The 25733-nt window shown below is 45.7% G+C and overlaps 2 protein-coding genes and 1 long non-coding RNA gene across 10 annotated transcripts in view; 1 reads left to right on the top strand and 2 right to left on the bottom strand.

Moving 5' to 3' along the window:
* chmp1a (charged multivesicular body protein 1A) overlaps nucleotides 1–25733 on the bottom strand; it is a 385704-nt gene that overhangs the window by 159033 nt on the left and 200938 nt on the right. The window lies entirely within an intron of this gene.
* On the top strand, nucleotides 1074–25069 carry dgkzb (diacylglycerol kinase, zeta b). 6 transcript variants are annotated; one of them, XM_044035933.1, is made up of 34 exons: nucleotides 7107–7175; nucleotides 11021–12062; nucleotides 12673–12781; nucleotides 13929–14024; nucleotides 14117–14194; nucleotides 14280–14351; nucleotides 14455–14523; nucleotides 14606–14677; nucleotides 15029–15145; nucleotides 15243–15314; nucleotides 15794–15895; nucleotides 16010–16092; nucleotides 16590–16650; nucleotides 16737–16850; nucleotides 17461–17604; nucleotides 17681–17759; nucleotides 18662–18717; nucleotides 18809–18871; nucleotides 19551–19624; nucleotides 19718–19829; nucleotides 19907–20106; nucleotides 20668–20768; nucleotides 20891–20982; nucleotides 21098–21167; nucleotides 21256–21296; nucleotides 21636–21808; nucleotides 21907–21996; nucleotides 22570–22629; nucleotides 22708–22742; nucleotides 23131–23174; nucleotides 23275–23395; nucleotides 23581–23617; nucleotides 23699–23798; nucleotides 24395–25069. In XM_044035933.1, the coding sequence occupies exons 2-34, from the start codon at nucleotides 11056–11058 to the stop codon at nucleotides 24509–24511; spliced, it is 3861 nt and encodes a 1286-aa protein (XP_043891868.1). In that variant the 5' UTR covers nucleotides 7107–7175; nucleotides 11021–11055; the 3' UTR covers nucleotides 24512–25069. The 6 variants fall into 6 exon arrangements, with proteins under 6 accessions (XP_043891873.1, XP_043891872.1, XP_043891868.1 ...); XM_044035938.1 differs by lacking the exons at nucleotides 7107–7175; nucleotides 11021–12062 and adding an exon at nucleotides 1074–1460 and having other exon boundaries at nucleotides 14280–14336; XM_044035937.1 differs by lacking the exons at nucleotides 7107–7175; nucleotides 11021–12062 and adding an exon at nucleotides 1074–1460.
* On the bottom strand, nucleotides 6546–16642 carry LOC122775809. 2 transcript variants are annotated; one of them, XR_006361141.1, is made up of 6 exons: nucleotides 16558–16642; nucleotides 15786–16222; nucleotides 13874–14032; nucleotides 8814–8930; nucleotides 7710–7787; nucleotides 6546–6789 (listed from the first exon to the last, which is right to left on the bottom strand). It is a non-coding gene; the product is annotated as an uncharacterized LOC122775809 (long non-coding RNA). The 2 variants fall into 2 exon arrangements; XR_006361142.1 differs by lacking the exon at nucleotides 13874–14032 and having other exon boundaries at nucleotides 6548–6789; nucleotides 16558–16641.

Below are 25733 nucleotides of genomic sequence, written 5' to 3'. Positions count from 1 at the left end.
AATAAAATCAGAATTGGTATTATGGTCTGTATTTATATAGACACATATAGACTAGCAGAGCCAGGAATTGAACCCACAACACTCCAGTTAAGAGACAACTTGCCCTACCACTGAGCCACTATGGCTCAATCCTAACTCCTCACTTTTTAAATGCTTTTACGTTCAAGTACATTTTATATATTTTATAAGTACATTAAATGTCATAAACTTTAAAACTTTTACTTAATATTATTAAAAAAAAATGACTTCAACTTCTACCAAAGTGATTTTCTGGTACTGATACTTAGTTACAGTGCTGGGCCACGTGAAACGGATTGGCGGGCCACATGTGGCCCACGGGTTGGACACCGTCCATCAGTTTTAACACACAACATTTTGTCACATCACCTTGTACTTTAAGGTGTGACAGGTCTGACAATCAGCAGTTACCCACTACCACCAGCAGGCGGCGGGGTGCTGCGAGGGGAGGTGGTGGGCGGGGCACAGGGGGTGGGTGGGGGTTTAGAGTGAGAAAGAGAGCAGATTTAAAAGTAAAGAAAGAGAAGAGTGAAGACACACCAGGAGAGAGAGTCAGTGAGGAGGAGGAGCAACAGGTAGGAGGAGTCTGTGTGTGCCTGTGTTTGTGCTGTGTGTCACTGAGTTTCAAACTTCCTTCAGAGAGAGAGAGAGAGAGAGAGAGAGAGAGAGAGAGAGAGAGAGAGAGAGAGGGAGAAAGACAGAGAGAGGAAGGAAGAGAGGGAACAGCCTCCTCTTCCTCTGTTTGGCTGAAAAGTCTCACACTTTGTTGTTGTTGTTATTTCCTGGTGTAAAAGTGGAGCAGAGACTCACGGCTGCACTTCCTGTCTTTGACACTTGAAGTTGTGAGTGGAGGCGGCAGCAGCAGCAGCAGTACAGCAGCAGCAGCAGCAGCAGCAGCAACAACAGCAGCAGCAGTAACAACAGCAGCAGCAGCAGCAGCAGTAGCAGCAGCAGCAGCAGCAGTAACAACAGCAGCAGCAGTAGTAACAACAGCAGCAGCAACAGCAGCAGCAACAGCAGCAGCAGTAACAGCAGCAGCAGCAGCAGCAGCAGCAGCAGCAGTAACAGCAGCAGTAGTAACAACAGCAGCAGTGACAGCAGCAGGGGCGGAGCTGAGAGGATGGTCAGCCGCTGCTCGGACCGTGCGCTGACCTCAGAGCAGCAGTGAGAGGAGGAGCAGGAGCTGCAGACATGGAGCAGCAGCCTGAGGAGCAGCAGCCTGAGGAGCAGCAGCAGCTTCATGACACCTCTCTGCAGGACGGAGGAGAAGGAGGGGCAGGAGAGGAGGACCGGACCTCCACCACCTCTCCCTCCTCCGACACTCCGCAGCAGCAGCTGCCCTCGGTGTTGGTGGTGGTGCCCCCCTCTGCCCCCCGGTGTCACAGCAGCAGCAGCAGCAGCAGCAGGAGCTTCACTGGCCTGAGGATCTTCTGCAGGAGGAGGTCAGTGACCTACACACTGTGTTATTCTGTTCACATAAATGTTTCTTCATATTATGTCTGTACTTACTTCTCCCACACCAAAGTCCACAGAGAAAATCAGTGATTTTAACACACACACACACACACGCACACAGGTGGTGTCTCCTAAGTTCAAATGTGTTTGAAACCCTTCATTCAGATTGACCTCAGTGACACAAAGTGACCACACGAGGCAGCAGCGGACCAGCAGCTCCTGTGTCCCCGCAGCTAAAATCACTGATCTTCTCTCTGGACTTTGGTGCGGCAGAGTGATGACAACGTAATAAAAGGGCAAACATCGTTGTCTGAAGCAGCTGTAGATTATATTTGGTGAGTTATTATAAGTTTCAGGCTGGTTTGTTTGTTGGATTCAATCTTCTCGACCTCACAAAAGTGTCCTTTTTCAAAACAAACAAACAAACAAACAAACAAACAAACAAACAAACTAACCCCGTGCACAAGTAATTCATTCAGAATGAGTTATGACGTGAACAGAGTTTCCAGATTAGTTTTCAGGTTTGTGAAGAGTTTGAGCTGCAGAGTAAATATAGACGGTGTGTAAAGGTTTCCTGTGTGTGTGTGTGTGTGTGTGTGTGTGTGTGTGTGTGTGTGTCATGGCTTCAGTTCAGTGGTGCTTCCACTTCCACTCCACATTGTCGAGCTAATATTTCACACATTGAATCTGCGTCCCATGTGAGAAATCACTGAAAACATGGCAGCCAGTGCTTTTTAAACACTGGAAACAAGTTGAGTAAAAGCTCGCGGGGACACGGGAGCTGCCGTCCACTGCTGCCTCGTGTGGTGAGTTTGTGTCACTTCCCACGATGTCAAAGTGCTGATTGTCTCTCGGGACTTTGGTGCAGGAGACGGAACGATTGTTTCACAGCGGAATAAAGTGGCAAACATATTTATAAGACACAGAAGACTAAAGCTAGTGTGGAGTTTTAAATCAGGGGCCAGGGGGCGCTCACAACACAGTCAGCTCCCTCATACCAACCACTGCACCAAAGGTAACAAGTCCAAGATTCTGTTTTTAATCTCCCGTGGAACTCTAATTATAGCTGCGATTAATGGACTGACGGAGCAATTCATTAAAGGCGGACACTTTTAGGGCCCGGTGGGAACGTTTCACTCAGGAGGAGAGGAGTCAATCTGCAGAGGACGTATGTAAGGAGCCTCCTTCTCCTCCTCCTCCTCCTCCTCCTCTCCAGAACAGAAGAGACCTTTAAAGGTCTAGTATGTAACATTCTGCATTTTGAAGATGTCCGTTAACAAATATTAACTCTATAAAAATCTTGTATAAATGTGTGGAGATACTTTGAACATCTAAAACACAGAGCTTGTGGAAAACTGAAAGTTTGACTCACCACTAGAGGGCAGACTCCTCACTGTAATCCAACAGACTCCTCTGTGGTGAAGGACATTCAGCCGTCCGTCAGCGTCGGAGACAGAAAATGTTTTGTTAGCAGCAGCAGAAACGTTAGTTTTTCTAAACGTTATCTTTGTTAAACGTTAGCTTTTCTAAACGTTAGCTTTGTTAAACGTTAGCTTAAACGTTAGCTTTTCTAAACGTTAGTTTTTCTAAACGTTAGTTTGTTAAACGTTAGCTTTTCTAAACGTTAGTTTGTTAAACGTTAGCTTTTCTAAACGTTAGCTTTGTTAAACGTTACGTTTCTAAACGTTAGCTTTGTTAAACGTTAGCTTTGTTAAAGCGGTCACAGACGCTGCTAAAGTCTGTTGCACTCGTTCGTGTTTCCAGTTTACTTCCAACTATATTTGACACGTGAGTCACCTTTGGTGGTTCTCCTGCTAATTTTAGCCCAGAATGTTAGTATTATTATTATTATTATAATGGGGAGATGTTAGTGAACAAGCCGTATGAAGGTGTTTTAAATCAGCGTAACGTCAACATTGATAGCGATGAAATCGGTATCGTCCCGTTGCTAACTGATACTTGCTTGGAAATCCATGTAAAAACTAACAGGTAAAGAGGAGACAACTGAATATTTACACGCGTGTTTACACAGGATCAGTTTTTTACAGACTTTTTAACCCAAGGTAAAAGTTGCTGTAATGAGTCAGTCTGTCTGTTTGTCCATCTGTCTTTACCGACATCGTCCAAACTTGAACGCAGACAAAAGCCTGTAGTAATGTCCATCTCTTGCGTATAGATGGACATTTAGTATAAATACGCTGCGCTTGATTTCCTGCGTTCATCTTGTTCATGAGACGATTGTTTTTTGTTAACTCTGAACTGTTGCGTCTTCACTCGTGAAGGTCTGGATCGTCATGTTTTCTGTCCGTCTGTCGCCCCCTGAAAACAGTCCAGTTCTGCTTTTATCAGCCACGTTTGAGCTGTGGGGAGGAAACGATTGTGTTTACAGGTTACAACACCTGCTCAGACTCACTTCACTTCAACAGCTGTGTGTCTGTGACGGATCTGTTCCCCCTTTTTTCTTCTTCATCGGTTATATTTGCTGATGTAGCGTCTGTAAATCATCTGTTTCTATGGAAACTGTTAAAACTCTGAGATGTTTGTCCTTTAAATGAAAGGGATCGTTTTAGATTTAGTGTGGTTTGCCTGCTTGAGTCTGAGTGATCGTCTTCAGAATCACTCACTCACTCTCCTGCACCAAACTCCACAGAGATAATGAGTGTTTTTAGCTTGTGGGGACACAGGAGCTGCTGGTCTGCTGCTGCCTCGTGTGGTCACTTTGTGCCACTGAGGTAAATCAAAATCAAGGATTTCAGACCCTGAATTCGCAAAATAAGACATTTGAACTTAGTGATGTGGATCACCAACTCCTGTGAGCTGTGATGTCAAACCGCTGATTTTCTCTCTGGACTTTGGTGTGGACGGTTTTCAAAGCGACACAATCTTCAGTTTCCACTCTGGAAATTCACGGCAAACATTTTCAGAACATATCACAGACTTCACCTTGTGTGGATTTTATTGGATTAAGCTCTTGTTAAGTTACTAACATAAAATAAAGTTTTTCCCTCTCAAAAAGCAGCGACTGCTTCTCTGTGTCGGTGCCTCGTCACACAAACTGTCCCTTTAAGATGTGTTTTCTCTCAAGAAGAAGAATCTGATGTTGTGGACGTGTGTGTGTGTGTGTGTTGTAAGATGATATGATTAATTGTGCAGATTTCTCATTATTCATCTGTCAGAGTCACAATCAGGATGATGAGCAGATTCTGCTTCCTCCTCTAACCTGATTACAGTCGACAGGCAGGACGCTGCTCCTCTGTCTGTCATCGTCACCGCCCAGTCTGTCTGTCCATCAGTCCGTCTGTCCATCTGTCTCTTCCTCACTTTATTTTTCTGAAACAAAAGCTTCAGGTTTGAAACAGGAAATAAAAGCAAGTTCACTCCTTTGATGGTCGATGATTTGGAACCAGAACACAGGCAGGTGTGTGTGTGTGTGGTCAGGCTGACCCCTGACCCCTGACCCCATGTCTCTGAGCTGCAGACAGATACACAAGGACAAACCTCTGGGCAACACTGTGATGCATTCAGGACCCAGGGATTTCTCAGACCCACTTCCACTGCTATCTTTATCACTCCATGGCCCTGTTACTATTAATAGTCTGGTCCAGGAGGAGGAGGAGGAGGAGGAGGAGGACGGAGAGGCAGGAAGAAGAGGTGGAGGAGGAAAGGCAGAACAAAAGAGAGGTGGTGAACTGTAGGAGGAAGAACACGTGGAAGAGGAGGAGGAGGACGATGAGGAAATGATGTGAAGATGAAGATGAAGAAGTTGACCCATAAGGATTTGGTGAAACGAGGAGATTCAAACGGAACCAGACAAGAAGCAGTGATGTTAGAGAAGAAGGTACTGAACTGTCTCTGTCCATGTGAGGCTCTGAGGACAGAGGTGGACACCTGCACTACACACATTACAGAGAAGCAGAGAAACAACAACAGGTCACACAACAGTCAGACACGTGCAGCATCTGCCCAGACAGGTTGTGGTGAAAGGAAAAACTGGGGGACAGAGGAGAGGAGGGGGGACAGAGGTGGGGGACAGAAAGGACATGAGGGAGGTGAGGTAGAGACAATGAGAAATGCAACAATTGTATTAAGTAAGTTATACATGTCTGAGTCAGTATTAAAGCGTTTATAAAACAATGTCAGTTAAATGTCGGGATCAGAGCCAAAATGGCGGCAACAATGTCCAGCTGTCAATCAACAAACTACAGTTTCTCCTCCTGTTAGCTGACTGCAGTATCTGATTTGACCACTAAATGGCAGCACAGTGACATCACAGCAGAGCAGCTAGTTCAGAGAAGTGTCATCAGTTTGTCTTGATCTTTGATTCTGTTCATAATCAATAAATCAATTATTATTATTATTATTCTTATTATCAATAATAATAATAATAATAATGACATAAATGACTAATAAAATGGTGTTTCCTAAAACCCTTAAATGATGTTGACGTCCAGTGTTTTGTTTAAATATCTTCACTTTTATCAAAAAGCATTGATTCCAGCTCCTTTAATCTGAATATATTCTGATTTCTTTGCTCCTGTGTGAAGATAATCTGAAGTATTTAAGGGTTTATGAAAACACAGATTAACATCAAAATAAATCCTTTTTTTTTAAGTGAATTAAGTTCCATATTGTGCTTCTATAGAGGTGACAGATTATTACTTTACATTCCATTTAACATAATCTGTGAAACCTGGTGAGGTTAAGAGATGAAGAGGTCGTAAGGTCGTGCTTGAGGCCTGACTCTCCGTGGTAACGGACAGAGCGAGCAACACTATGTCATTATCCTCCTCTAATGATACACACAAAGCAGTCTGTGTGTGTGTGTGTGGGTGATTCAGTGTCACACGCACACACACACTCACACATGCACACACGCACGCACACACACACACAGATGCACACACGCACGCGCACACACACACACACACGCACATTACACACACACATGCACACACACACACACACACGCACACACACACACACACACACACACACACACACACACACACACACACACTCAGCACACACACACACTGGTCAGATCCTGTTTTCTATCTGGTTTTTACATTTTTATTAATTTATTTATTTTTAAATTGGATCCATAATGCAGTAGACCCAGAGCCTTGAAGTGTTAATGAAGAGTATTCTGGGATGGTGGAGTGGGTCGGCGGCTTCATTCATATGTGTTCAAGACAGAGAGAGAGACAGAGAGAGAGACAGAGACAGAGAAACAACAAAAGAGCTCAGAATTCAGCGGGAACAATCAGGGATGAAACTCTGAACCTGGTCCTGATCTTGGTCCTGGTCCTGGGTTAGCTGTTTGGTCCAAACAGAGGCAGAGAGACAGGAAGATCAGATTTACCTGCTGTGAAGCTCCTGAGTTAACGAGTTATTTTAAAACAGCAGCTTAGTCTGTGTGTGTGTGTGTGTGTGTGTTCCTCCCTCTCTCTCTCTCTCCTCTCTCTCTGTGTGTGTGTGTGTGTGTGTGTGTTCCTCTCTCTCTCTCTCTCTCCCTCTCTGTGTGTGTGTGTGTGTGTGTGTGTGTCCTCCCTCTCTCTCCTCTGTGTGTGTGTGTGTGTGTGTGTTCCTCCCTCTGTCTCTCTCCCTCTCTCTGTGTGTGTGTGTGTGTGTTCCTCTCTCTCGCTCTGTCTCTCTCAGTGTGTTTTTCCTGCTCTTCACTCCGGCACCTGAACGTCTCTCAGGTTGTATCAGACTTAATTGAGCTGTTGTTGTTGTTGTTGTTGTTTTTATTTCCTTCTTTTGTTTTTTTTATCTGCTGGACCATCAGTGTGTGTGTGAGTGTATTTATATATTTATAACTTTAAAGGGCTTTTTTCAGGGTTAGAACTGGGTTATGTTAAGTTAAGGGTTAAGGTTAGGGTAACGGGCTAAAGAACGCATAATGTCCACGATGTGTCCTCACTAATATATAAAAGCTATTAGTGTGTGTGTGTGTGTGTGTGTGTGTGTGTTATTATTTGATCGTGTTGTGTTTAACTTCACTCTCAACTGTGCGATTATTTGCGAGAGTGTTGTAAATTGTCACTGACTTTGTTTAGACTTGTCATTGCACAGAAAACACAACAGTGAAACTGGCAACCATATTTCGTTGCTTGGCAACCGGGAAAAAAACACAGCATTGAATTGTGAGGTAGTTACTGTAAACTATAACTCAAGAAAAAAAGAAATAAGTGTATATGTATAGAGCTTTGATGACATTTAATTGTTTTACTTACACAGATCCAGAGAGTCCAGGTTCTTGGGTTTTTGGTTTGTTTGTTGCCCGTCACACATCACAGCCTGGGAACGAGGCACTGGGGCAGGGACACAAGGACATACACAATTTTTAAAATGATTAACTCCATAAAATGTACGACTGCTGAAGAAATATGTTGGACACTTTGTCAAGTCCTCACTCTCCCTGCACCAAAGAGAGAAAAGCACACAGGAGCTGATGATTCACTGCTGCCTCCATCAGTGACTTCAAATGTCTTATTTTGTCACTGTTCAGATTGACCTCAGTGACACAAAGTGACCACACGAGGCAGCAGAGGACCAGCAGCTCCTGTGTCCCCGTGAGCTTAAAACACACATTTTTCTCTATGGGTTTTGGTGTGGGAGAGTGAGCGGTTTATAAAGTGACAAAAGCTTCAGTTTCTTATTGGAAACGGTGAGATAACAATTATAATAATAATAATGATAATAAAATAATAGCAGTTGTATAGCAGTGTTTTTAATTTTATAAACCCGGCGATATTCCCGCGCTGCACACAGGAAGTGATTTGTTGGATGTCAAGACAGACAGAAGGCAATCACACCACTGATCTACAAAAGATTACGGTTGGAGCTGGACTGAAAACCAGATCAGATCCAGATGAAACATCGTCTGACAGTAGAGTGTCTGCTCATTATAAGAGAGTGGGATTTCTAGTTTTATCATTTATTGAATGGGAACATACTCGGACGATCACATATCCGTTACAGAAAAAGATCAGACCGATCTGTGACGATGTCGCAGAGATATACATCTGAACATGGTCAATGAGACTCAACCATGTTAAATTCAAATTGCAGCCAAATCCATAATCTGGATCAGATCTAGAGTGTCTGCTCCTGCATACACAAAACAAATCTGGTTCAAATCCAACGATTGATTATTTTTCACAGTTTTGCCCATTATAAAAAATGGGGAGTTCTTGAATTTGTCATCATTTTGTGACATCATCAGTTGGTCGATTCTTACCGTCTATCCGTCACCAACTGTAGACAGGAAGTTGCGAACAGAAGGACACGCCCACACCAGAAATCAACACCAAGTTATAAGGAATGGACAAACACACCTGGTTACTGTTCACCTCTTGATAATCAGGTCAGGTCTGTGCGTCAGGTTGCCTGGTTATGGACGGCACAGTAAGCTGCGAGACGTCACTCCGTCTCTGATCCGAGGGTCATGTGACCTGACACAAAGGTGACAAGTGAGGCAGTGGAGTGAAAAGTGAGGAGGAAGCTCTATAAATAGGGGTTTGTAGTGTGTGTGTGTGTGTGAGGCACTAATCTGCTGCTCTTTGTTAATCAGTCAGCACAGCTCCAGCTCCAGAGCAGCTGAGCTCACACTGTCACAGTCTGGACGCGAGGCTGCAAAGTTGAATCGTTAAATCGGCGGTTAAATAATGACCAATTTAATTGTAAATAAAAAGAAACCATTTAAACTGAATAATTGTGCTTTGTGGACAAAACCAGACGTCTGAGGACATCATCAATTTGAGGTTTTAAGGCCCAAACAACTGATCGATGAATTGATAAATTGACGGAGGTTTGAGTCCACTGTGAAAACGACCGTCAGCTTTAGCGGGAGCCAGCTCCGCTCACATGTAGGTCAGAGGAAGCGCGGCTCACTTTATTGCTGGTGAAGAAGAACCATCACCAAATGTTGACTCAGCTGAACGTGTATTACTGAGTTTATTACGGAGCTCACTGATGTTTCCCTCGGGTCACTGAAGAGGTTTAATGGTGCGACACAAGACAAACAGACCATCGCAGCTCAATTCACAACAGAAATGACACAATTTGAACTTATATATTATGTCTCAGAGGAGAGTCGAGCCTAGTCATGCTAGTTCAAGCAGTGTTAAAAGTTTTTATGGGTCGATAATGATTGGAAAGGGTCTTGAAAAGGGTTCTATAGTCACTTTAGGGGTCGTGCTGGTCCTTTTAAGCAGTGTTAGGCATCATTGACATGGTTCCCGGGGTTCTACAGGATGTTGTGGTCCTTGAAAAGCTCCCAGGGCTCCTTGAGCAGATTCTTCTAGTGAATTATCAGGGTTTGAGACATTTAGATCAAGAATCGCTCTCCTGAAGATCTTCTGGAGGTTTCTGTGGAACATCACATGATTGACTGACTGCTTTTTTGTTAGACCTGGAGGATTTATCTGTCCCTTGTGTTCCGACCTTTGACACAGAACGACCTTGGACCTCTAAAGGACTTTTATTGACCAAAATAACTCATCAGGCTGTTGAAGACAAACATGAGCTTTGTTGTGAAGTCGTAGTCACAAACAAAATTACTGATGCAGTGTTCTCGTTTGGAGGGCGAGGACCCAGCAGGCAGCCTGGTCCTTAATTGTTGTTGTTGCCCGTGTCACAGCAATGTAGACAGCTTCCTGTTGTCATGCTGCTCCCCCTGTGGAGACGACCCAATATTTTCTTCCGACTGGTTTATAATTCATGTTCTTGACAGGTTCACAGAAACACAACCTAACACTTTGCTAAGAGCTACGAGAGCAACTCTGACAGATGTTTTGACTACGGACTTTGTTTCCATCCAACTAGCATCATCTCGTAAATGTCACTTTTCACATTTAAAAAAAACCTCAAACAATCACCCTTCTGGTAAAGGTGGATTCCCTGTGATTTCCACAACACTAAATGTGTGTCTCAGTGGAAGACAATTGAGCATACCAGCACTGCTTTAATTACCTATCGTAGTCAGTACCAACGTCACCATAGCAACTGTTTTAGCTCTCTGGCTGGGCTATGGCTGTCAGGGTGTGGATAATGAAGAGTGACAGCACATATGCTTTAAAAACTTGAATGAAAACCATGGCAGTGTTGGACCTGATCCAGAAGCCATTGGCTATAACGTCAGGGGACTAATTATCCAGTATTTTGGAACTTCTTGTGTGTATCCAAGCCAAAGCAGAATGCATAATATAAGGCATGCATTTCTGTGAATGTGTTCTGTCTCTTTTGTTAATTTGACTTAATACAAAGTTTTGTCTCTGGAGGAATCAGGTTCTGAAGTTGGGACAAACCTTTTTGAACAAATTGTAGCTGCTGTTTTGTCGTTTAATACGTTCTGCTACATCATGGTTTGAGGAGAATAAGATAAAAGATTATAGGAGTTAAGAAAGTGTTTGTCGTTCCTTTAGTTCCCTACTTGTCCAGTCTTTATACAAAGTTGTGTGTCGACTGTGTGGTGGTCCAGTAGTTCTGAAGGTCTGGGTGTAGCTTGTGTTTGTAAAGCTAACTGGGTTTTTGCGTTCACCAGTCATTACAGGGGTGTGTCCCCTCTCTGCGTCCAACATGGACACATTTTTCCGCCGTCACTTTAAGAGGAAGGAAGCTGCTCTGCAGGCGGATGTCGAGGCCAGATCCCATCACCAGCGTAGGCCCAGTGTGGCTGTCCCAACCAGTAAGGCCCGCCGCAGGTCCAGTGTTGGGCTTCCATCCTCCACCCTGACCCAACGACGGCGGTCCAGTGTCCAGCTGCAAGCCGGGCTGCCTTGTGCAGGCGGGGGGATTTTGACAAAGACGTCTAGACGCAAGGGGCAGAAGGGGCAGGTTCGCAGGCGCTCCAGTACCACCACTCCCAGAGTCAACCCGAGGTTTGCTGTGCGTCGGAAGAAGACAGGGAAGCTGCGGACCATCGACACCCACCTGCTGGGGCCATCCATACTGTTGGCCAGTCTGATCCAAATGACTGAAGAGGAAGAGGAGGGGCTGGAGGAGGGGCTACCTACTAGGGAGCAGCAGGTGGAAATGAGGGACGGGGCCAACAGGGGAATGTTTTCACGCTCCAGTAGCCTCCAATCAGATGGAGATGATGACGACAGCAATGACTCCACCAGCAGTGAGAGCCAATCAGAATCCAGTGAGCTGTCGGTGGCGGAGCAGCTGGATGAGGAGGAGGAGGAGGATTCTTCCTGGGCTCCTGATCAGAACCCCTCTCCATCCTCCAACCCCTCCTTGCCCGGAAAGGAGGTGATGAGAACAACGCCCCAGTTGGTCTCAGCATCACGGCCCCAGATCTGGGCCCCTCGCTGCCTCCGCAGGAACTCCTCTCAGGTGTTTTTAGGAGACTCTGCTCCTCCCACCCGTCACACTGCCTCCACTCAGAGGAAGAGAAGAAGGATCTCCACAATCTCCAAAGCTGGGAGCCCCTGGCCTGGAAGGGGCCTCCCGCTGCCAAGTCGTAGAACTTCCGTCTACTACCTCAACCACCCGGCCTTCCAGAGGGGCCCTGGAGCCCTCAGCCCGCTAGGGGCCCACTGTTACGACTCCCGTCTGGAGACTTGGAGTGCCCTCCTGCTGTATGTACTCCATCTGCAGTTCACTGAGAGAAATGCACTTCTACAATCTATACACCATGATACGATTCCTGATAAACTGACATTAAATAAGAAAACACTAAATCTAGTTTTTAACCTAATGTTCCCCTCAAGTATTTCAAGGAATATCAGTGGAGAAACCAGGTGAAGCTAACACACAAGCTATGCTAGCAAAGCCACAGCTTGTTCATGATGCACTTTTGGCTTTAAAAGTTATATTAGGTAGCTAAGTTTCAGCTGTTGACAAAGACCAAGGTCTTTGGCCGCATGTTATTAGCTTCAACAGTGAAGTTAGCGTTGGTAGGTAAGTCAGAGCTGGTGATCAGGACCAAGGTTCATCTAATGTTAGCAATATGGTATTAGCTTTACAGGCAATGTTGCTAAGTCAGAGCTAGTGACTAGGACCAAGGTTTATCTAATGTTAGTGATGTGTTTTTAACAATGTAACAATGTAAAGTCTGTTGCCTCTGAGAGTTGTCGTCTTTGAGACCAGGACCACAAAACACCTCAGACTCATTTGTGTCAAAGACAAATGTAAGGAAAGACATCATTGTCCTCAAAAAGTCGCGTACATGTGCTTTTGTGATTTCAGAAAAGCCGTTGCAAAGTCAGGATTGCAGCACGTGGCGACTCAGCCCAGCGTGTCAACGTCCGCTCAGACCGACCAGCCACAAGAACCCAGCAGCTCCGTCGACTGGAGCGTGAGCCTCATTTGCTTTACTTATTAACATGTTATTCTCGTTTTTCACTGTCAGTCAGACACATCTTAGTTCGGTTGTTGCTGTGGTCGTAACATGTCCTGATTTACTCACTGAAGGTGACATTAGACACGTGACGGCAAACACATAATGACTTTAACCTTTTCCACGTTTGTTTTATCAGAGGACATAGCAAACTGATACCGCGCATGGTTTAATAAGCGCCATATGGCGAATGTAAACATCAGGAAGTCAGGTGAGGTCATAAAAAGATAAATGAGTCACTGAACTTTAACTAGAAAGACTGAGCTCTGACTGCTCTGTTTATGTTGACTGTAAGACAGATGTTTCCCAACACCAAAGTCCATAGAGAAAATCTGCACATTTAGTCTGTAGAAACACAAGATCTCCTGGGCTACTGCTGCCTCGTGTGGTCAGTTTGTGTCACTGAGGTGAATCTGAAAGAACGATTTTAAACACCAGTCACAAAACAAGACATTTGAACGAGAGCTGCAAATAACGATTATTGTCATAATCGATTATGAATGATCAAAAAAACCCTAAGAAAAGTTGATTGGTGTTCGTCAAACGTGGAAATACTGATGTTCTCAAATGTCTTGTTTTGCCCACAAACCAAAATGATCAACTTTTAATGATTGGAGGCGTGGAGTGGCTCAGTGGTTCAGGCCGGTACCCTGTGTACAAAAGACATCATGGTTGCAAGTTCAATTCCACCCCTGTAAGTCGCTTTGGATAAAAGCGTCAGCTAAATGACATGTACTGTAATTTCTTTGATATGTGGAGCAAAAAAAGAAAAAGTAAATATTCACATTTTAGAAGCTTAAACAATCGGAAATCTTGTTTTTATCATGAAAAAAGCTTTAAACCGATTAATCGATTATCAAAACAGTTGTCGATTAATTTGAAGTCAGTGATGGAGGCAGCAGTGGATCGACAGCTGCTGTGTGCAGTGCAGTAAAATCCCTGATTTTCTCATTGGACTTTGGTGCAGGAGAGTGAAGCTTCAGTTTCCAGTCATCTGTGTGACAGGGAGATAAAGTGGTGAACATATTCTTAAGAGAAGTTTTCACTGACCTCATGTCAAACTGTCTGATGAATGATGACGTGCGCTTGTTCTTGTGTGGTGCAGGAAAATGCCCAGTTCGGTGAGCACATCTGGTTTGAGACCAGCGGCTCCGGAGACTTCTGCTACGTGGGCGAGCAGTACTGCATCGCCAAGTCTCTGGTGAGGCACTGCATGGAAAGAAAAGCTGCACAGCGTGACACACACTGGCTTCGCAGTCTACTACAGTCAATCTGTCATTTTTCTCTATGCAGCAAAAGTCAGTGTCGAGGAAGAAATGTGCAGGGTGTATGATTTCAGTCCACACCATGTGCATGGAGCAGCTGGAAAAGGTAAACTCTGGACCGTCTCTGAACGATCACAAATAATCTGAGATTATTCTCTCCCCCCCTCACACTTTCCTGTCTTCACGGTCAGATTAATTTCAGGTGCAAGCCGTCGTTCAGAGAACCAGGATGTCGAGCTGTTCGAGAGGTCAGTATCAGCAGAGTGAGTACGGCGTAATAAGGTTTTTGTGATGGTGTCGGAAATAAAAACGGACAAAAATGATGGAAATTCAACGTGTTCACGCTACTACACGGGTGTGTTTCAGTCCAATGTTGTGCGACATCACTGGGTCCACAGGAGGCGTCAGACGGGGAAGTGTCGACAGTGTGGGAAGGTGAGACTTCTAAACTTTGAACCATGGCGCCTTAACTCACAAGAGCCGGAGCTGAATCCGTCTCTTGTTTTCTCACCAACAGGGATTCCAGCAGAAGTTTTCTTTTCACAGCAAAGAGATCGTTGCCATCAGCTGCTCGTGGTGCAAACAGGCGGTGAGTTCCAGTCTCGTGTCGGGGAGGAGGTCAGGAGGAAGGTCAGGAGGTCAGAAGGTCAGAAAGCACATGGAGGTCAGGGAGGAGGTGGACATCAGTAAGGACACTGAGGTCAGGAAGGAGGTGGAGATTAGAGAGGAGGTTGGGAAGGAGATGAAGGTAAAGGGTTAGGTGAAGGTGAGGATGAGGATTGAGGTGGAGGTTGTGCACGACATGGAGGTCGGGAAAGAGATGAAGGTTCAGGAGGAGGTGGAGGTGAGACTTGTGGTTTAGTGACTTAAATTGTCCCTGAAGGTTTTTGACTTTACGTCTTCATGAAGACATGTAACTGTCCATTTCTCTGTGTCTTAGTATCACAACAAGGTCACATGCTTCATGCTGCAGCAGATTGAGGAGTGTTGCTCTCTGGGAGCTCATGCTGCCGTCATTGTCCCTCCAACCTGGATCGTCAGGGTCCGCCGGCCCCAGGTACACACACGTGTACACACACGTGTACACACACACACACACGTACACACACACACACACACACTCTGATGTCGCTGTGTGTGTTTTCCTGCTGCAGACGTCTCTAAAGTCCAGTAAAAAGAAGAAAAGGACGTCGCTGAAATGCAAGTCCGGCAAGAAGGGAGCTGAGGTGAGACGAGGCTCCGCCCACATCAGGTGGTTTTATCAGGTGACAGGTGAAAGACTGGCCTAATAAAATCTACACCTGCTTAAGCCTACTTTAAGAATGTGTTTGCCACTTGTCTTGTAGTGAGACAGACAACAACAACAGGAAACTGAAGGTTTAATTCTCCCGCACCAAAGTGTTTAGCTCACATGGACACAGGAGCTGCTGCTCTAGTGCTGCCTCGTGTGGTCACTTTGTGTCACTGAGGTAAACGTGAATGAAAGATTTCAAAGACCGAAGTGACAACACATTTGAACGTACTCATGGAGGCAGCAGTGGATCAATGACTCCTGTGTGCTGTGATGTCATATCAGTGATTTCCTCTATGGTCTTTGCTGTGGGAGGAGTTTGAGGGTCATGAAGCAACACTTTCAGTTTCCTGTTAGAAAAGGCTGCATGACATCAATATAAATGTAAACTCATACTCTATCTTACCTTCTCAGCTCCAAGACAGCCGCTGGAAGCCCTTCCTGCTGAAGCCCGTGCCCTCTCCGCTCATGAAGCCTCTGCTGGTCTTTGTAAACCCGAAGAGCGGCGGGAACCAGGTGGTCTTACTCATACGTTAATGTAGAAATCCAGTGAGATCAGACTCGTGTTCCACTTCAGGGAGATCGTAGAATTAGAAAATAATCTCTGTGTTTCTTTTCTTTTTTTTCCAGGGAGCGAAGATCATCCAGTCCTTCATGTGGTACCTGAACCCTCGTCAGGTGTTTGACCTGACCAAGGGTGGACCCAGAGAGGGGTAAGATCCGCCTCACTGATGCCCCGGATGCACCCGACTCTCGTTGTGACGATGAGGTTTCCTGCTTTCTGTTTGTGTGGACGAGGATCGATGGAGGATCTTTGAGGACCTCTGGGGTTTTTCACAAAAGCTATAGAAGACACAAAAACAGCAGATTAAGCTGGGATTCTCCATTTATCTTGGTTTAAGTAAACGCAAAAAAACCCCCACACTCAAGACGATAACCGGCCAGATTTCAGTGGACGATTGTGCATGTTTTACGCATTTACAGGCTGATTTGGACAGATTATTCTGTACAGTGAGGGATTAACAGACGCAAAGTTGCTTCTTTGAGTCTTCTTAGCTGTGACTTCATGCACATCCCAGAGTTCTCCCTGTGCTTTCTCGGGATTAAAGCGCTGTCTGTTGTCTCCCACCATTGTTTTTTTTAAACAAAATCAAGTCATTAAAAACAAACAAACAAACCTGTTGTTGTTGTTGTTTTGTGTTTCTCACAGACTGGAGCTGTTCGCTAAAGTGCCGAACCTGAGGATCTTGGCCTGTGGAGGGGACGGAACAGTGAGTCCAGACGAGTCTGACACAAACACGGTCTTCAGTGTTTAAATGTTGAACGTGTGTGTGTGTGTGTGTGTGTGTGTGTTCAGGTCGGGTGGATCTTGTCAGTTCTGGACCAGCTGAATATTCGTCCTCAGCCTCCTGTTGCTATCCTTCCTCTGGGAACCGGCAACGACTTGGCCAGAACTCTGAACTGGGGAGGGGTGAGTTTACCTGTTCTGATATGAGGTACAAACACGTAGTGAACTTCTTCATATAGCTAGCTACGACTCTACTCAGTTTGGTATTGTTTTCCTTTACTTCGTAGTACCGCCTCTGTGTGGGCGGGGTCATCACAGCACGGCTGCGTGAAACTGCCGTGACGTGGTTTTCTTCGCGACACACACACACAAACTAGTGACTTGTTAAGCAGGTGTTTTGGGTGTCACTGAATCATTAGAATCAGTTGATTAAAAAGATTTGTTCACAGAATGGTTCAGTACTTCCTGCATGACTGGACTGGTGTTTCGTGTAGCCAAGGCAGCAGTAGAGCGGCAGTGAGCTGAAATCACTGATTCTCTCTATGGACTTTGGTGCAGGAGAGTGAGCGATTTATAAAGCAACAGAAAAGGCTAACAGTGAGATATCGTTGCAAGCTTAGATAATTTAGCCACAAGCTGGGTTAGATTTTATCATTTCAGCCTTTTGTTAAGTGGCTAAAATCTGTCTTTCCTTTGGTCACAATTAAGAAAACCTGAATGATCCCTTAACTGGAGCCGTCTGTAGTTAAACCTTGACCTCCTGTGTGACCTCACGCTGTCCCTCGTCTCTCAGGGTTACACCGACGAACCGATAACAAAGATCCTCTCGCACGTCGAGGACGGAAACATCGTCCAGCTCGACCGGTGGAACCTGAACGTGGAGGCGAACCTGGACGCCCGGCTGGAGGAGAAGGGGGAGGAGCCTCAGACCGACAGAGTCAGTGTGAACAGTTTTCTGCTCAGATTTGCTTTTTTTGTGTGGACTAAAATTCATCCTCCCGCTGTTTCTCAAGCTTCCCATCGACGTCTTCAACAACTACTTCAGCCTGGGCTTCGACGCTCGCGTCACACTGGGATTCCACGAATCCAGAGGTGAGGTCACTCACACACGTGCTACACTAGAGGGCGCTCTGACTGCAGCAGACTCACACAACTGACAAGCTGAAACTGCCTGATCGAGGACTGACCCCAAGTGTCATATAGACTAAGTTTTTTAACGTAATGCATTAGTTCTGCGAGTCAAGTCGTCCGTTATTTAAAGAATTTCTCAGGATAAGGAAAAGAGAAGAGTGAGCGCAGAGACGAGGTGTCGTGAGCTCGGCACTGGGCGTCCACTGCCTGCACCTGTCAGCGGAGGTCACGCAGAGTTTTTCTCAAAGTGGGTGGACACACAGGTCTGGAGATCGATATGTTAAATCAATTCCCCCACAACTTTAGTGCCCTCATTCCTGTTATTTTTTAACATCCTGAATTACAAATCATGGTTCGTCGAGCGATGTCATGCAGCGTCGGGACTTCTCGGTACATTTAAAGGTGTGTGTTTGTGTGTGTGTGTGTGCGTGCGCGGGACGTCACAAACAGCAGTAAACACAGCAACGTAACGTAACTTACAATAATATTGTAATGTTATCAATTCCTTTCCAAAGTAAGTAAAACCCTGGTCACGGGCAGGTGATCTGAGATCAGGGAGACGATGATTTACAGCCATATCTGTAACACCTTCTGAATCATCTTGAATTAGTAAACAAATTATTTTAGATTTTAGGGCAAATCTCATCAAAATTGCTCACTGCAATATTTCAGAAAGACACAGAAGGTGAGGACGGTTGTTTCTCAAATGAAAACAAGAATAATGATGCACAAATTACCGTTGCAATTTCAGTCAAAAAGTTATTTTTAACATATACACATAAATCTTTACTAAAAATTTGGGTACATCTGTAGGTGCCCGGGGCCAGTGTTTGGGAAACCACTGATTGCTTTCGTTCTTTCAGAGGCAAACCCCGAGAAGTTCAACAGCCGCTTCAGGAACAAGATGTTCTACGCCGGGGTGAGTGTGTCCTCGCCCTGCGTTTGACACACTGACACACACACACACGTGTTAGCGTTGTCTCATGTCCGTGTGTCTGTGCGTGTTTCAGACGGCCTTCTCAGATTTCCTGAGTAGGAGCTCGAAGGATCTCACCAAACACATCAGAGTGGTGGTGAGTGGAAGCAGAACCGACATGAAGATCTTCATTGATCTTATACAATAATTAACTCATATGTTCATCACTTCATCTAAGACAAGAAACACCTCCCTGCACCACAAATCTGTGAGCCGCTGGTCCACTGCTGCCTCGTGTGCTCGGTTTGAGGTAAAAGTGTAATGAAGCATTTCAATCACGGAAATCACAAAATATCACGATTGAACTTAGTGACGGAGACGGCAGTGGATCGACAACTCCTGTGTGTTTTCAGTCAACTGTGAGAGGAAACTGAAAATATGTGTTTATTTTGTGTCTCTGGTGAGTCGGCATTCTTAGCACACTTCAAAAACTTGAACTATCCCTTTAACAGATGATAAAGAGACGTGTTTTTTATACTTTCAAAAGTAAACATTTGTTTACTACTCAACATCATTTTTTACTCATTTCATTGTTTGGCATAGATGTAATTCCCCTGGTAATCCAGCAGGGGACACTGAAAAATACTGAAAAAAGGTTTTTAGTTATTTATTGTTTTATCTTATGATGGAGACTGATAGTTTTATATTTTTAAGTTCAAATTGTGTCATGAAAAACACATTTTAAAGAACTATTTACTTTACTCAGTTGTGTCTGTCGCCCCCTGGCTGCAGCTTTGATTGTAAAAGTGTCAGTCACTAAACACTGCTGTCCCCAGTGCGACGGCACAGATCTGACGTCCAAAGTCCAGGAGCTGAAGCTACAGTGTCTGCTCTTCCTCAACATCCCCAGGTACGGAGAGCAGGGAGGGACAAACCTGTCACTGTTCCCTCCTGCCCTCATCACTTATCTGTGTGTGTGTGTGTGTGTGTGTGTGTGTGTCAGGTACTGTGCAGGCACCATGCCGTGGGGTCACCCCAGCGAGCATCACGTCTTTGAACCGCAGCGTCACGACGACGGTTGCATCGAGGTCATCGGCTTCACCATGACATCGCTGGTGAGTTTAGAACCCGGCGTCTACGATTAGATGAACCACAGATTTCACCCGCACTCACCTGCTGTCGCCGTGTCCAGGCCACGCTGCAGGTCGGAGGTCACGGCGAGCGCCTCCTCCAGTGCAAGGAAGTGACCCTGACCACGTTCAAGTCCATCCCCATGCAGGTGGACGGTGAACCCTGTAAACTGGCTCCGTCCGTCATCCACATCAGCCTGAGGAACCAGGCCAACATGGTGCAGAAGGCCAAGAGGAGGATCTCCATGCCCCACCTCAACGAGTGAGAACCAGTCACAGCTGCTCCTCAGCCTGCAGACAAACAAACACACGACCTACCTGAAGGGTTTTACACAGATAGTTCAGGTTTTTGTGTGACCTGTGAGCGCCCCCTGCCCTGCGAACCAAAGATTAAAGCCTCGCCTAACATAATCTGCACCAGCTTAAGATGTTTAGCATGTAAACTCACAGTGAGGCAGACGAGAATCTGCAGTTTCTAAACCACCAGCGATTTTCAGCACGTCGTGACACAGTGTGGTCAGTTTGTACCACTGAGGTAAATCTGAATTAAACGCAGAGTCACAGAATATCACATTTGAACTTACCGACGACGGCTGGAGTGGATCAACAACTGCTGTGTGCTGTGATGTTTAAATCACTCTTTTCTTCTATGGAGTTTGGTGTGGCTCATACAGGGTTCACTAAGAGGCACAGAGTCCGGTTTTCAGGCTGGAGTTTGAGATAAAAAATGAGAATATATTCTTAAAAGACACTGTAGTCTCAATCTGGTGTGGATTTTATTCCGCAAGTCTTTGTTTAAGTGTGTGTGTGTGTGTGTGTGCAGTCAGCAGCCCATCCCTGAGAAGCTGCAGATCACAGTGAACAGGATCAGCATGGCGGCGTACGAGGCTCTTCACTACGACAAGGATCAGCTGAAGGAGGCCGGTGAGTCCTTCAGTGACAATGTGAAGAAAATAATAATAATAATAATAATAATAAAAATAATAATGAATTAATAAATTAAAAACAGTACAAAAAACGCTGCATCATCACCCGTGTCTCTGCAGCAATGCCGCTCGGCGCGATCACCGTCCCCGGAGACAGCGACCTGGAGACCTGCCGCCTGCTCATCGACCGTCTGCAGGACAGCGTGGACCAGGTACAGCTGAGGGACGACAGGAGGAGGAGGACAGGGACAGTGTGTGTCTTTCTGTGTGGGACAGATGTTTTTGTCCATATATCGTGTCACAGTCTTCACGTCTTCTCTCTTTCAGGGCTGCAACTCGATGAGGACAGATCGTTTGTCCTCTCACAAACTGTCCATGAAGTGGTGTTTCCTTGACTGTAAGTCCGCATCAGTCCACGTCGGTCCAGAGTCCGAGTCACACACACAAAACGTCACCTGTCTGTGTTTTTTTTATCTGTCTTCCAGGTACAACTGCGGACCGCTTCTACAGGATTGACCGAGCTCAGGTACGACACTGGTTCTTAAACCAGGAACTAAACCAAAACAATTCATCCAGAAGTATTAACCCATGTCAAAAGCTCATATTTTCAAGTTTAATCCTGAAGTTAAAAGCTCATATTTTCAAGTTTAAAGCTCATATTTTCAAATTTAATCCTGACGTTTAAAGCCCATGTTTTCAAGTTTAATCCTGACGTTTAAAGCCCATGTTTTCAAGTTTAATCCCGAAGTCACAAACTCATATTTTCAAGTTTAACCCTGAAGTTTAAAGCTCATGTTCTGGGCTTTAATCCTGCGTCTCTGTATTAAATGCTCATTCATCCCGGTCCCCTCTCTTTTTTCCTCAGGAGCACCTGAACTACGTGTCAGAGATCTCTCAGGAGGAGCTGTACATTCTGGACCCGGAGCCGGTCGTCAAGGAGACGGTGGGCTCCTCCTCTGGGATGCCGGACCTGGTGGATTCAGAGGAGTTCGCCCTCCCCCGCTCCTCGTCCTCACCCACAACCTCAGTCATACCCAGGTGAGAGAGGGACATGACCTCACATCCATGTGATCTTTGTGCCCCCTGGTGGTCACAGAGGGTCAGTGAATGTGGTTTCAACGGCTTGTGTGTTTCAGGGTCAGAGAGTTTCAGAGGAGGAGAATTTCCAGTGACAGTTCTGTGGCCGACGCTTTGTCTCAGAGCTCGTGTAAGACTGCCCTCTGCAGGTAGACACACAAACTCTCCTCCAACACACACCTGCACGTGAATATGAACCTACACCACAAGTACAGAAGGTGTAAAGATGGACGGACATATTGTTTCCAACCCTAGAATGATCAATCAGTGTTGTTGCAAAGTATTTGTCTGATCGGTGACTCGTCCTCACAGCATCGCTTTCAGAATAAAAGCTGTTAAAACAGCAGGAAACGACTGTGAGAACAGAAATCTGCACCTCTAAGTCGCCATGTCAACAACTCGAAACAATCAAATCAATATCAACAGCCATAAACAGATGTCAACAGCTGTGGAAACAAGTGGAAATCACCATAAATAGGAATCCAGTGGAAAGAGCCAAAAATAAATGTGTAAACAACCATAATCAATACGTCTAAACAGCTGTACATAGACATGAACGGGTACAAATAACTGTTTCACATCTGTAAACAGCAGGAAAGAACGCTGTAAACAACCATAAACTGGTGGAAATCAGAGCAGTTTCCTGTGTGTGTGCTTTCATCTCATTCATGTTTGACGTGTCATCACATGCTCAACTTCTCTGTCCGTCTGTCTGTCTGAAGAAGAGGAGCAAAGATCCAACGCTCCAACACCAGCATCGCTCATTTCACACACATCAGTAGGTAGGACTCCGCCCTGTGTGTGTGTGTGTGTGTGTGTTCATGTATGTTCACCTCTGACCTTCTGCTCGTCTCCAACAGTCCTTCCTCGGCTGCGTCACATGACCCCGACAAAGGTAAAGGACTCCACACTGACAGACCGATAGAAACTAGGAAAGAAAGTTGAAGTTAGTGAGCCGCTCACTCTCCTGCACCAAAGTCCAGAGAGAAAATCAGTGATTTTAGCTGCTGGTCCTCTGCTGCCTCTTGTGGTCACTTTGTGTCACTGAAGTCAATCTGAACAAAGGATTTCAAACACAGATGTGACAAAATAAGACATTAGAACTGAGTGATGGAGGCAGCAGTGGATCAACAACTCCTGTGTGTGTGTGTGTGACGTTAAAATCACTGACTCTATAGACTTTGGTGTGGGAGAGTGAGTGTTTTTTGTGTAGTGTTTACAGTTGTGTGATGATGTGTAACTGAACTGTCCCTTTAACGTCCACATGTCTGCTCGTCTTTCAGTGGACCAGATGATCGGCTGCGTCCACAGTGACGACCTGCACACAGTGAGTGTCTTCTGTTTGAAGCCCTGCTCTCAATGTGACCGCGCTCACTCTCGTGTGTGTGTGTGTGTGTGTGTGTGTGTGTGTTTGTGTTGTTGTGCAGCTGATGATGCTCCACCAGCAGGGGGCAGACCTCCTCCTGCAGGACAGCAGCGGCTGCACACTGCTGCATCACGCCGTGCAGGTCGGCAGCGAAGACATCGTCAGTTACCTCGTGGACAACGGTGAGACACGCATGACGTCACAGGAGAGACTGAAAAACATGAAATATAACATTCAGACTTGTACTGATTGGTTTGTTGTTGCCATGACAACACTACACATGTTAAGATCATGTAAGACATTTCAAATACGTGTAAACATGTTAGACGTCTGTCACCTTTTGTTGTTGTCGTCTCGTCCCGTTTAGTCCCGACGTCTCACCTGGACGTGACAGAGAAAGAGACGTAAGTCCACTTTTTTTTTTCTTTCTTTCCCATTTTTCTCCACGACACCTGAACGCCACGTCCGTGTGTTTTGTGTTTCAGCGGTGACACGGCCCTGCACAAGGCCGCCACCTACTGTCAGAGGAGCATCTGTCACCTGCTGGTGGAGGCCGGGGCGTCACTCACCAAGACGGACCTGCAGGTAAACCACCGCACACCCGCGTGTGTGGAGGTTTACCTGAATCAGAATCACATCACGTGTACAGTCGTCGTTGTGACGTCTGTACGTGTGTGTGTGTGTGAAACATTTATTGAGTTGTTGTTGTCGTCGGCGTTGTCGGTCATTTCCTGCCTCATGTTGCGTCTTTGTTGAGAGACGCGGTGACGACCACCAGCCCGTCTCTCTCTCTCTGACCCACTTGTGTGAAGTGATTAATGTTGTGTGTCAGTGAGAGACGAGGCGCCGCGGGCCGCCGCGTCCACACAAAGGCCGCGGCTCTCTGTTGCCATGGTGAAGTCAGTGCTAACAGGAAGCAGCTCATAATTACTGTTTTCCCCCCTTTTTTTCTTCTACTTCTCTCACTTCATGAGACCAGAGGCCCAGTGTCCGTGTTTCTGTCCCTGTCTGTCCATCTGTCCATCAGCAGCTCTCTTGTGTAGATCAAAGATCATTCATGAGAGCAGACGTTTCACTCTCTTTTGCGAGAGTGAAACGTCTCCACTCTTGATTGGGACGAGGACCAAGTATAAGGACAGGAGGGGATGTCCTCAGACTAAATGTCTCTGTCTCTGTCTCAGGGTGAGACGCCTAAACAACGCGCTGTGGCGGCGGACGACCTGGAGCTCGCCGAATACCTGGAGAAACATAATCACTACCAGATGATCCAGAAAGAAGACAAGGAGACAGCTGTTTGACCTGCTGTCTGTCTGTCTGTCCTGAGGGCCGAGCGTGAAATAACAACATATCAGCTTGTCCTTCTTCTCTGCGGAGACATCGCTAACGTGTCTCTTGCTGTGGATCCCGTGTGTGTGTGTGTGTGTGTCTGTTCCTTAAGAAGCAAAAACCCCGTGGACTCTGGCGTGAACTCCAGATCGGTAAATGTGTTTCTGTGACGTCTGTCCACGGCGAAACAATGTCTCAATTCGTCCGTCTGCAGCCGAACGCGGTGGACATCACACGGGGTGGGGGCGTCCCCGTTACCCTGGTGACAATAAGTGTTTGAAATTTAACTTAAGCAAAGATGAAGTGAAATATTTATGGTTTGTTTGTAGAAGAGCAGTGTAGATATTTTGTCTGTTACATGAATGTAAAGCATGGTGACGTGTGTAGACGAGACTTTTGTCTCCTATCAATGACTGCGTGATAACGACAGTCACACTGGTTAAACACTGTATGATAATGGATCAGTAACTGTTCACTGCTTGGTTTGGACATTTCTGAGTGACCTGCGAATAAAGCTCGTCAGAAACACACCGTCGCTGTGAGGACAATGATTATTGTTAATCATATTTAATCAATTAAATTATTACCAACAACTAATTGACAGTTAAAGGGATAGTTCAGTGTGGTTTATGTCACCATCACACGTCCTTTACTCACTTGTAACGGATGTTTGTGTCACTTTGTAAAACCCCTCACTCTCCCACACCAAAATCAGCAATTTTACATCACAGCACATATGAGTTGTTGATCCACTGCTGCCTCCATCAATAAGTTCAAATCTGTTATTCTGACACTTCAGTGTTTCAAATCCTTTGTTGAGATTTATTTCCGTGACACAAAGTGACCACACGAGGCAGCAGAGGACCAGCAGCTCCTGGGACTTGTCTTACGGTGAGATAAAGCAGCAAACATCATGCTTAATGTGTTCCTTAGTGCAGGAGGCCAGCAGGGGGAGCAGTCATCATAAAACAAACAATATTAATCTGTAACACTTGAACACATCAGTGCAATAAGAACTAAGTGAGTGGGTTTAATTATGACCTACACTGCAGCCAGCCACCAGGGGGCGATGGTGTTATTCTTCTGCACCGTCATCAGAATCATGTGCTGACATTTGTTTGTCTCAGTGACGCACAGACACCGGGTGTAAACCACTGTTGTCTTTGTCCTGCTCAGTGAAGCTGGAACAACAAT

Source organism: Solea senegalensis, linkage group LG10 (genome assembly GCF_019176455.1).
Source record: "Solea senegalensis isolate Sse05_10M linkage group LG10, IFAPA_SoseM_1, whole genome shotgun sequence".
NCBI lineage: Eukaryota > Metazoa > Chordata > Actinopteri > Pleuronectiformes > Soleidae > Solea > Solea senegalensis.
The sequence above is the reverse complement of the archived record's forward strand: the minus strand, read 5'-3'. Positions and strand labels throughout refer to the sequence as shown.